Below are 10,510 nucleotides of genomic sequence, written 5' to 3'. Positions count from 1 at the left end.
CCCCCGTCCCCCCTCCCCCTCCGTCGGCCCTCGCGCCCTGCGCCGCGGGCCGTGCCCCCCTTCCCCCCCTCCCCCTCCTCGCCCTCTTGCCCCCGCCTTCCTCCCGCCCCCCCCCCCCCCCCCCCCCCCCCCCTCCTCGCCCCCCCCCCCCCCCCCCCCCCCCCGCCCCCCCCCCCGCCCCCCCCCCCCCCCCCCCCCATTTCCCGTTCGACCCTCTGCGGCATTCCTCCGCGCTGGTCGGGGGAGGGCCGGAATATGCCAGTACGGCTCTCCCGCCTGTCCGGCGTTAAGACCACGGCCGCACCCATCTCGGCTCTGGGCGCTCGTTTTCCGGCCTGGCCATGGGGGGGGGGGGGGGGGGGACATCGTCGTCACTAATCTCGCGCTTTGGGGCCGGGCAGGTGATGCCGTCGTGCCCCGTCGTGCGCCTCTGCCGCGCCCCTCGTCGTTGGCTCGATCTGGCGCCCTGAGCGCACAAGGCCTCGCCCTCTCTCTGCCTTGCTCTGGGACTGAGGGTACGTGCGCACATGACTGGCCACCTATGGCGGCACACATCTCCGACACTGGCAGCGCTTCCCTGCTCTGTCCCGCCTGTCTCCCCTGTCCCCCCCCCCCAGGACGCGCCTTATAGATCTGCCCAACCTCGCAGACGGCTGCGGTTATTGCGCGGCCAGGCGTGTCCCTCCGGGCACACTGTGGCCCCGTCCGTCAGGGAAAGAGAACTGGCGAATGGCGAGGTCATCCTTCCCCGCGCGCCAGGTGTGCGTGATGTGTCAGGCCGTGGCATGCCGATCAGCCGCGCCCATGCCCCCCCCCCCCCCCCCCGCGCCGACGCGGCTCGGACAAAGGAATTCGGCCCCCGATCCTGAGGCCCCGGGCACCACGGACCCCCTGGGCGCCGCGCGCCCTCCGGCCTAGCCGATCCACGCGCCAGTGGCGGCCTTCGCCCCACCCCCCGGGTGCTGCAGCGCACCCAACCCCCCCTCCCTGCCCACTCCCGAGCTCCCCCTGCACAAGGGCCTCCCCCACACGATTGTCGAGCTGGCCCGGGGCGAAGGACTTGAACCACCCTCGCTTTCAGGGGGGAACGGTTCCCCCAGGCAAGGACCTCCCCTCCCCTACTTTCTCCCTCCCTATCTGCTGTTGCTGTCCCCTTGCCCACCCCGCCCTCTTGTCTGCCTCTTCCCCGTGTCCCTCCTCCCCTCCTCCCCCTTGCCCCTCCCTCCCCTCCCAGCAAGACATCCCCCCCCCCCCCGGCCGGCACAGTGCCCCCTGCCTGCATATAGGTGCGCGCCCATGTGCCCTCCCCCTCCTACCCAGCCCAGCTCCCCATAGCCCATGGCATGCGCCGACACATGGGCATACCCCGCATACGGCTCCCTCTTGCTGATCATCTGCCTCCCCCCTCTTGGCTAGACACGCGTCCTCCTGGTAGCCCAGCCTCCTGCTCCTGCTCTCGCCCCCGTCCCCCCTCCCCCTCCGTCGGCCCTCGCCCCCTGGGGGATGAGCCATGTCCGCTACCCCCCCTGCCGCTAATGCCGCTGCCGCCCCCTCGGCGGAGCCGGACCACCTTTCCCCGAGCGCCCTCAAGAATATGCTCGCACAGGGGGTCCCACAACGGTCGAACTCCCTGATCGACCGCCGCCGCAACAAGGTCCCCTCGCTGAAGATCGCCATCCTCTCCACCGGCGCCGGCGTCGCCGCCTCCAACCCCGGATCCAGCTGTTCATCGCCGCTGAGTCTCGAGGCTCCGGGACTCGGGGGCGCCCGTGGCGGCGACTCCAACGACCTGCGCCCCCTGCCCTCGCCTCTGGGCGGTGGCCGATCCTCCTCGGCTCCGCTGCACGGTGCGTACTTGACGCCTCCGTCCCCCCCCCCCCGCTACTACCTCCATCTGACCCTCTCCCCCCCCCCCCCCCCCCTCCCCCAAACCACCCTCACCTGTCCTGCTGCTCGCCCTCCCTCGTCCCCTCCCCCCCTCATGTGCAGGTCCCGCGTCCAAGCTCTCCATCAGCACGGTCCTGGATGAGCCGAGCTCCGCCCCGCCGGCCGACGCCCGGCCGCCGGCGCTCAACCTCCCCCAACCGTCGATAAGGCAAAGCCAGACGGTCGGCGGGGGCGGCGGTGGGGGTGGCGGTGCCCATGCGGCCGGTGATGACTCCATCCCCTCCATGGTCCTTCCTTTTCTCTATCTGGGCGGCGAGCACCACGCCCGCGACGCCGCGCGCCTGTCCACCTTGGGAATATCCGGTGCGTCCCGATGCATGTGGGGATCCTCGTCGTGCATTGGCCGGCCATGGGGCCTTCTTCTTCTCCTCCTCCCCCATCCTTCTCCTTCTGTTGTTGCTCCTCCCGTTCGCTCTCTCTCTCTCTCTCTCTCCCCTACCTCTTCCTCTCTCTTTCTCAGCGCGCCCTGTCCATCCACCCGCCTCCTTTGAGCTTTCGCTGACTCTCTCCCCCCCCTCCTCGCCGATGCCCTGCACGCATCGCTTTCCCCATAGCTCTCCTCAATGTGGCCATCGAGTGCGATGTGCCGCCCGGCGCGGCGGCCAAGATGTCCCCCCCCCTGCACGGCAGCATCGATCCAAAGCAGCAAATCATCCCCAACTCGGCTCCCTCCTCTCCGGAGCTGCTGAACACCATCAACTCCTCCTCCTCCTCCTCCTCCTCGGTCACCGGCAGTCCGGATGCGGGCACCTCCATTGCCCCGGCCGAGAGCATCACACCGCCCTTGCCGCCAGTCATCACCAGCTACTGCCATTTGCCGATCCGGGACAATCTGGAGGAGGACATCATGCAGTACTTTGAGCCTGCTTTCAAGTATATCGGTCCGTATTCCGTCCTTTCCCGCATCTCCATTGTGTCTGTCTCCCTCCCCAAGCTCACCTTTCCTCCTGCCCCACTGTCTGCCCCGTTTCCCCTGTGCCCTGGCATCTGCCTCTCTCCGTTGCCCCTTCGACTTGTGTTGCGTGTGCATGGAAACGGCGTTCCCCACCTCGCGCGGGTTCACACGAATGCAGACGCCTGTCGCGAACGCAGTGAGAAGGTCCTCGTACACTGTGCGGCCGGTCGGTCACGCTCTCCCACCGTCGTCATGGCGTACTTGATCGCCCGCGAGGGGTATGTCCCATCTGCTCTCCCTTTTCTGTCTCTCTCTCTCTTTCTCTTCTGTCTCTCTCTCTCTCTCTCTCTCTCTCTCTGTCTGTCTGTCTCTCTCTCTCTCTCTCTCTCTCTCTCTCTCTCTCTCTTCTGTCTCTCTCTCTCTCTCTCTCTCTCTCTTCTGTCTCTCTCTCTCTCCCTCTCTCTCTTTCTCTCCCCCCCCTTCTCCTCCTGTGCCCCCACTCCGCGCACCCCCATCTAACACATGGCACCATGTACCCTCACCCAGCTGGACCCTTGCTAAGGCGTATGAGCACGTTCAGAACCAGCGCCCCTTCGTCTGCCCCAACCTCGGGTTCATGTTCATCCTGGCCGAGTGCGAGCGCGTGTCCAAGCAGCGTCGCGCCTCGGAGCGCACCGCCTGCGACAGCCCTTCCTGTCCGCTGCTGGGACCGATGATCGTGCTCCCGGGCGATGTCCCCAGCGAGCAGTGCAGCTGCTTGGCATCTCCCCGGTTGGCGTCCCCTTTCCTGTCGTCGGCGGCCATTGCCGCGGCCACGGCCGCCGCCGACGCCCGGACACCACTCCCCCTCGACGGCGAGTACACCGTTCCGATCCTGCCGCACTCCCTCAACACCGGTGGCGCCGGGGCCGAGGGCAATAGTGGTGCCGATGCCAGCTCCATCGCTGCTGCCATCGCCGCCACTGGCACCGGCCCCGCTACTGGACCCGGTCACCGGGGTTCCTCCTCCGGGACGTCGACGCCCCCTTCCATTGCCGAGCCCCTGCGTCATCATCCTCATCCGCACCAGCACCAGCACCAGCACCAGCACCCGTCCGGCCTCACTGCCGCGGGTCCCGGAGGGGGACCCACCTCCCTCGCTCCCTTTTCTTCCTCCACTTCCTCAGTATCCACCCAGGCCACCGAACAGATCCTACTTGGTCTAAACCGCGCTTCGATCTCCTCGCATCCGCCGCGTGTCCTTGTTCTTGGCGGCTCCGATGACGGGGCCGCTGGCGATGATGCTGACCCAGGCCCTGCCAGCAGCTCGGCCCTTGCTGCTGCTGCCCCCCCGCCTGCCTCCCGGCTGGCTGATGGCACCCATGCGGCGTTGGCTCCGTCGTCTGCTGCCCCTGCGACGACCGAGAGCACCGGCGGCGGCGGTGTCTTCCATGCGCCAATCAGCCTGGACACCCTGAAGCAGGTTCCCCCCTTTGACACTCCTTCCACCACTTCCTCCTCCTCTTGTTAATCGCCTCCCCCCTCTCAATGGACATGCCTTCGTAGTTTCATGTTTCCCTTAGTCGCGCCCGGTCCCATGTGTGTGTGTGTGTGTGCGTGTGTGTGTGAGTGTGTGATGCGTGTGTATTCGACGCTTCGCCGTCACACCTACGCACACAGAGAAAAAGAAGCTCCAGCCTGAGTGTATGTGCGCATGGCCTGGGACCAAGGCATGAGCACACCCATACTGTCCAGGAGCATTACGCAGGTGTGCATGCAGTTTAATGTATGTATGTGTGTATGTGTTTGGGGGAGAGAGGAGGAGATGCACTTGGCGTGGATTCCAATGCACCGGACATGGAGCAGTCTAATCCCGCCATCAGTACCGCCGAGAGTCATTCCGAGAGTGATCTTGCCACCGGGAGGGGCTACGACCACGGCGAGCATCCGGGCTACGACCACGGCGAGCGTCCGGGCTACGACCACGGCGAGCATCCGGGCTGTGACTCCGATCACGGTAGGAGGGGGGACTGCGACTCCGGCGACGATGTCCATCGGGGGCGCGGTCGGACCGCCCACCGGGGCTGCGGCTACGACTGCGACTCCGCCATCGCTGGCGGGGAGGGCTGTAACTGCGATCACGATCGCGGCCACGATCACGGCCAGGCCCACGCCCATGCTCCTGGTCGGCGTCAACCGGGCCGCGGGCCGGCTGAAGGGGAGAGGGGCTACGGCTGTGTCGCCTGGGCGATCGATCAACCGACCGGGCCCGACGCCGGTCGGGGCTACGGCTACGGTCGCCGCGACCCGGGCTCCGGCTCCGGTCGCGAGAGGCCCGCCCTGTGGGAGACTCAGCGCCGGATGCAGGCAAATGGCCATCCCCGGCGGGGATCTCACTGGCCGGCGGCTCCGAGGGGGTCTTGGTGCGCCTCTTCTTTCGGCGCTTTTCCTCCGGGCCCTGGGATGTTTGCTGGATGATGGCCGCGATCTCGGCATCCAGCTGGGCCGAAATGTCGTCCATTGTGCCACCGGCCGCGAAGGGATCGACATCCGCGTCATCCTCGGCCGTCGTGGCCGGCGCCGCACCCGATGCAGGCCCACCGGTGAATGCCTGCTCAACCAGGATCCGGGATGTGGACACCGGCGCCCGGACCAATGTCAAACCCAGGGTGGCGATGTTATCCCGGATGTCTGTGCCAGAGAGCGAAGGAGGACAAACATCAGTCATGACTGCATGGCAAGGAGGAGGAAAGGAGAAAAAGAAGGAAAGGAACCCCGGCCGAACAAATCAGCAGGGAAGTGGGGCAAGAGGAGAAAAAAAAAAGAGATGCCCTGGCCAGCTGCACAGGGGGCAGGCATGCACCTTCCGGATGCAAAGACAGCGCCTTGCGTTTGCGTGCCTCCTCGGCAAGCTCCTCCTCGGTCAGATCGCGCTCGCGCCATCGGCCATCCTCGCCCTTCTCCATCTTCGGCCGGGGCTGATAGTTGGCGTGCGACACGGAAAGCGTGCGCCCGAGCAGCTCCACGCCGTTGAGGTTGTCCACGGCCAGGTTGGTGGACCGCTGGTCCTCGAAGGCCACAAAGCCGAAGCCCCGGCTGACGCCAGTCTTATGGTCGCGGACTAGGTGGATGTCCACCGGCTCGCCGAACTGCGACAGGACGCAAATGACATCCCCCTCGGTGAGGCCCGGATGCAGGCCGCCAATGTGGATGTATGCCGATCCCTTGTGGTGGTCATGCCAGCTGGACGAGTCGCCGGCCAGGCGGGCCAGCGCCAATGACCGCTCGGCCATCTTTCGGCCCTTTCGCATGTGCCTGCTCGCCGTGCAAGCACGTACGCCCGTGTACGTCCATGTGTGTGTGTGTGTGTGTGCGAGCGCTGGTCAGTGAGCTTGAAAGGCCCTCCCAAGGGGGACATGGCCAAGTCGATCGTACTCCATGGTGGCGGGGGATGCGGGTGGGCAGCAGTGCGTGTATGCGGCCGTGGGAGCAGGGGCTTCCTGAGGACGGGTATGTGTGATGCAGGGACAGGGAAGAAAGCGAATTGGTGATGGCGATCGAAGGTGGGGAGGTAATTCTGACCGGACAACCTGCCACGACCTCGAGAGGGGTGGGCTTTGATCCCTGGCGCGTGGCTCGGTTGTTGGCTCTCGCCCTTGGGCGAGCGGCCCCCCGCCCCTTCTCCGCGGTCCGTCACGAAGATCCGCCCCCCTGGTTCGGTCCCCCCTTCCGGTGTGCTTGCTCCCCGAGCCGTTGCCACAACGCGCAGGCACCGGCCATAGTTGGTCCCGGATCGGTGGGCCATTTTCAGCCCGGACGGAAGGCAGCCCAGCTGCCGCCGATTGCATCCGTACTATTGGCATCCATTCGTATCGGGTGATCAGCAGCAACACCATTCCGAGCCCTGCCATGGCCCTCTTGCGCGCGTCGATAGGCACCGCCCTGCCCTGCTCCTTTTGCGGGTGTCGCCGGGGCCGGAGCAGCCCCAGGGCGCGGCGTCCGGTGTGCGCATGCGTTGGCGCACAGCGGCGGGGCCGGGCATCCGGCAAGGATCCGGGCAGACTACTCTCTTCGTGGTCGGATTTTTGACTACACTCCTCCCGCCCTGGTGCTTGTCTGGCACCGGGTGCCGCCGGCATTAGCTGGCCAGCCGACATTTGCAGACCGGCGGGGGGCGACATTTTCTACCTTGGTCTTGGCGTGAGGGCGTGCTTTTCGATCCCCCCCCCCCCCCCCCCCGCCCCCGCCCCCCCGGGGGGTGGGAGGTGCAGGCTGTAGGTAAGATCTCTCCATCGACCATGAGGCTCTTGCCGCGGGTGAGAGAGTGCCCTGGCAGCGCGCTTGCGTCAGGGAGTGTGCCTTGTGGAGTTTTTTTTTTGGCAACAAGGCAGCAGGTGTAAGAATGTGTGTGTGTGTGTGTGTGTGTGTGTGTGTGTGTGTACATGTGTGTATTCACGGATGCGCGTCCGCGTGGGGACGTGAGCGAGTGCATGCTCTGGGCGAGGGCTTGATCGGGCATTTCCTGCGCGGTTTCTCCTGGCATCCCCCCACCCCCCGGCCAGGGCGGGTGCACAACTGTCCCGCCAGGTTCTGCGTATGTTCCTCCGGCGCCTCATGCCTCCTTCTCTCGGAGGCCGTGCGGGGGGGGAGAGGGGGGGGGGGTCAAAGACACCTGGGAGCTGGATTAAATCCCCAAAGACGGGCGATGGCCAGGGAGGGAGAGTGGCACATGGTTGTGGGGGCACGCCTCTCTCCAGTACTCCTGAGCGGTATGGGTCGGTTCGGGGGGGGGGGGGGGGGCCAACGGGAGCCAGGGATGTTGGCCCCTCGGGCTGGGGGGAAGGACCCTGCGGTGGCGGCGGTGGTGGCGCAGGGTTGCGGGGAGCGCGGCCCCGGGGGATTGATGCTGTCGCGCGCGCGCGGCGCGCGGCGCCCGGGTGCCGGCACAGCGCGCCTCCGTCGCACCAAGACCGGGGTGAGGAGGGAGACGACCCTCTGTCCCCCTCCCCTCCTCCTGGGGTCCATTCCTGCTAGATGTCCCCCCTCGTCGCGGGACGCCGCGTTATTTGGGGGACGATCATGGCGCCGGGTGCCCTCGACAGGGGGCGTCCCCGGCATCTGAGTGTTTCGCAGTTGTTTCCCCCCTCCGCGTCTCGATCCCCGCATCGTACCTACCACTCCCTTTCCCTTTTCTCTTCCTTGTGCTGGCCGCCGTCTTCCTCCCCTCCCCCGCTCACGCTGTGTCTCCTTCTCTCTCTCTCTCTCTCTCCCCTCTCCGTGCCGAGCAGGAGCACTGCCGCCAGACAACCCCCCCCGCAAACATGACCACCGACTCCGACATGGCGAAGCTCTTCTCGCGCATCGGCCTTGATGACACCAAGGCCCTCGAGACCACCAAGAACCCCCAGCTCTCGGCCTGCCTGAAGGACATGATCTTCAAGGTGTGTCCTGCCCTCCTCGACTGACCATCCCGTCTGCCACATGGCGTTTGCTCACTCCCCCCGCTCCCCCCCGCCCCCTCCCAACCCCCCCCCCCCACCCAACAAACCAAAACAAAAACAACAAAAAGGACCTCGGCAAGCTCATCTACAAGGCCGCCACTCGCGTGTCCAAGGACCTTGCCCGTCACCAGGACCTCTTCGTCAACTACATTGTCACCGGCAAGCTCAAGACTTCGCAGCAGCTGGATGCCGCGTTCGAGTTCATGGCCACCCAGGCCGTCGATGCGGTTATCGACCTGGACGGCTTCGACCTCGCTTGCGGTGTTGGTGCGCCCCATCCCCTTCCTTTTGTCTTTCTCTCTTTCTCCTCTTCCCCCCTCACGCATGCTGCGCGCGGTCACCGACTGACTCTGCGTTGTTCCTCTCTTCCCCCTCGCTCCCTCCTCGGTCCTCACCCCCCCCCCCCCCTCGCCCACAGGCGTCGTCATCACCCCGAACCAGATCGAGGCCGCCGTGGCCGCCGTTCTGAACGCCAACAAGAAGCAGCTCGATGAGCGCCGCTACCGCGTGCCCGCCGGTCTGTTGATCTCCCAGATCCTGACCAAGATCCGCTGGGCCAACATGGACCTGGTGACCGCCGAGCTCAACAAGCAGCTCCTGGAGATGCTCGGCCCCAAGACCGAGGCCGATCTGGCCGAGCCCAAGAAGCAGGCCAAGGTCAAGAAGCCCAAGCAGCCGGTCGAGAAGGCCGCCGAGGCCGACTCCCCCAAGATGCGCACCTTCACCGGTGACGTCCTGAAGCTGCACAAGCCCGGTGAGAACCCCCAGATCGACCCGAAGGTGCGCCCTCGTCATCCGGGGCCGATCATTGCCCACACTTGGCCCGAGTTCGCCCTTTCTCACAGTGTCCCCCCTCCTCCTCCGGCCGGCCGGCCGGCCGCGGCCCCCCCTTCTCGCTCGATGCAGCTCATGGAGCAGCACCTCGCCTTCACCAAGGGCAAGGTCTTCACTCGTTTCCCCCCGGAGCCCAACGGTTTCCTGCACATTGGCCACGCCAAGGCCATGAACTTCAACTTCCGCTACGCCGAGCTCCACGGTGGCAATTGCTACCTGCGCTTCGATGACACCAACCCCGATGCCGAGGAGCCCATCTACTTCGAGTCCATCGAGAAGTGCGTCAACTGGCTCGGCTTCCAGCCCTACAAGGTGACCGCCACCTCGGACTACTTCGATGAGCTGTGGGACCTGGCCATCCGCGCCATCAAGAACGACAAGGCCTACATTTGCCACCAGACCGCCGAGGAGATCCACCAGTCGCGCGGTGGCGCCGACAACAAGGGCCCCCGCACGGAGTCCCCCTGGCGCAACCGCCCCATCGAGGAGAGCCTCAAGCTCTTCCACGACATGCGCGACGGCAAGTTCGCCCCCGGCGAGGCCACCCTGCGCCTGAAGATGGACATGAACAGCGGCAACCCCTACCTCTGGGACCCGGTGGCCTACCGCGTGCTGCACACCCGGCCGCACGTGCGCACCGGCACCAAGTGGATCGTCTACCCCACCTATGACTTCTCCCACTGCCTGATCGACTCCATCGAGAACATCTCCCACTCCTTCTGCACCGTGGAGTTCCAGACCGCCCGCGAGTCCTACTACTGGGTGTGCGACGCGGTGGAGGTTTACAAGCCGGTTCAGTGGGAGTACGGCCGCCTGAACATCACCCATATGATCATGTCCAAGCGCAAGCTCAACCGCCTGGTGGATGGTGGCTTTGTCAATGGCTGGGATGACCCCCGGCTGCTGACCATCGAGGGCATGCGCCGCCGTGGCTACACCCCGGATGCCATCAACAACTTCTGCGAGCTGCTCGGCATCACCACCTCCAACACCATCGTCGAGATGGCCCTCCTGGAGAATGTCGTCCGTGACGACCTGAACAAGCACGCCACTCGCGCGAAGGGTATGTCGTTGTTTTTTTTCTTTCTTTCGTCCTTTCCTTTCTCCCTTTCTTTGCCTGCCCCTCCCCCCTATTTGCCCGCTCTTGCAATGGCGCGCGCGCGCGCGCGCGCTGCATGCATGGGGGAGCCTCTCCATGTTGTGGGCATCTTCAACTATGTGTCTATCTTTTGCCCTGCGGCGGGCCAGATCCATCTGGTGGCTATCTCTCTCTCTCTCTCTCTCTCTCTCACTCACACACTCACACACACACACACTCACCATTGCCCTTCCTGTCTTTCTCTCCCCCCCCCCC

At 65.8% G+C, this 10,510-nt stretch overlaps 3 protein-coding genes across 3 annotated transcripts in view; 2 read left to right on the top strand and 1 right to left on the bottom strand.

Moving 5' to 3' along the window:
- Positions 1-1,257: 1,257 nt before the first annotated feature.
- On the top strand, positions 1,258-4,352 carry H696_00437 (hypothetical protein; the record flags this gene model as incomplete). Its single annotated transcript, XM_009494290.1, has 6 exons — positions 1,258-1,286; positions 1,417-1,847; positions 1,990-2,250; positions 2,502-2,828; positions 3,021-3,120; positions 3,389-4,352. The coding sequence occupies exons 2-6, from the start codon at positions 1,511-1,513 to the stop codon at positions 4,350-4,352; spliced, it is 1,989 nt and encodes a 662-aa protein (XP_009492565.1). The 5' UTR covers positions 1,258-1,286; positions 1,417-1,510.
- Positions 4,353-4,455: 103 nt separating this feature from the next.
- On the bottom strand, positions 4,456-6,497 carry H696_00436 (hypothetical protein). Its single transcript, XM_009494289.1, has 3 exons — positions 6,257-6,497; positions 5,685-6,136; positions 4,456-5,512 (listed from the first exon to the last, which is right to left on the bottom strand). The coding sequence occupies exons 1-3, from the start codon at positions 6,259-6,261 to the stop codon at positions 4,701-4,703; spliced, it is 1,269 nt and encodes a 422-aa protein (XP_009492564.1). The 5' UTR covers positions 6,262-6,497; the 3' UTR covers positions 4,456-4,700.
- A 1,645-nt stretch (positions 6,498-8,142) lies between these two features.
- Positions 8,143-10,510, top strand: part of H696_00435 (hypothetical protein) — a gene marked incomplete at its 5' end in the record, with an annotated part of 3,693 nt that continues 1,325 nt past the window's right edge. Inside the window, 4 exons of the mRNA XM_009494288.1 lie at positions 8,143-8,262; positions 8,391-8,589; positions 8,741-9,102; positions 9,229-10,219. Coding sequence (XP_009492563.1) covers positions 8,143-8,262; positions 8,391-8,589; positions 8,741-9,102; positions 9,229-10,219 — 1,672 coding nt within the window. The remainder of the gene's footprint in view (positions 8,263-8,390; positions 8,590-8,740; positions 9,103-9,228; positions 10,220-10,510) is intronic.

The sequence above is a fragment of the Fonticula alba genome (assembly GCF_000388065.1).
Source record: "Fonticula alba strain ATCC 38817 unplaced genomic scaffold supercont2.1, whole genome shotgun sequence".
Classification (NCBI taxonomy): domain Eukaryota; order Rotosphaerida; family Fonticulaceae; genus Fonticula; species Fonticula alba.
This window is presented reverse-complemented; position numbering and strand designations above follow the sequence as displayed.

Excerpts from the sequence above, each read along its gene's own strand:
- H696_00436 (XM_009494289.1), bottom strand. Across the intron at positions 5,513-5,684 it reads GCTGTCTTTGCATCCGGAAG|ACATCCGGGATAACATCGCC; the intron begins GTGCATGCCTGC and ends TCTCTGGCACAG.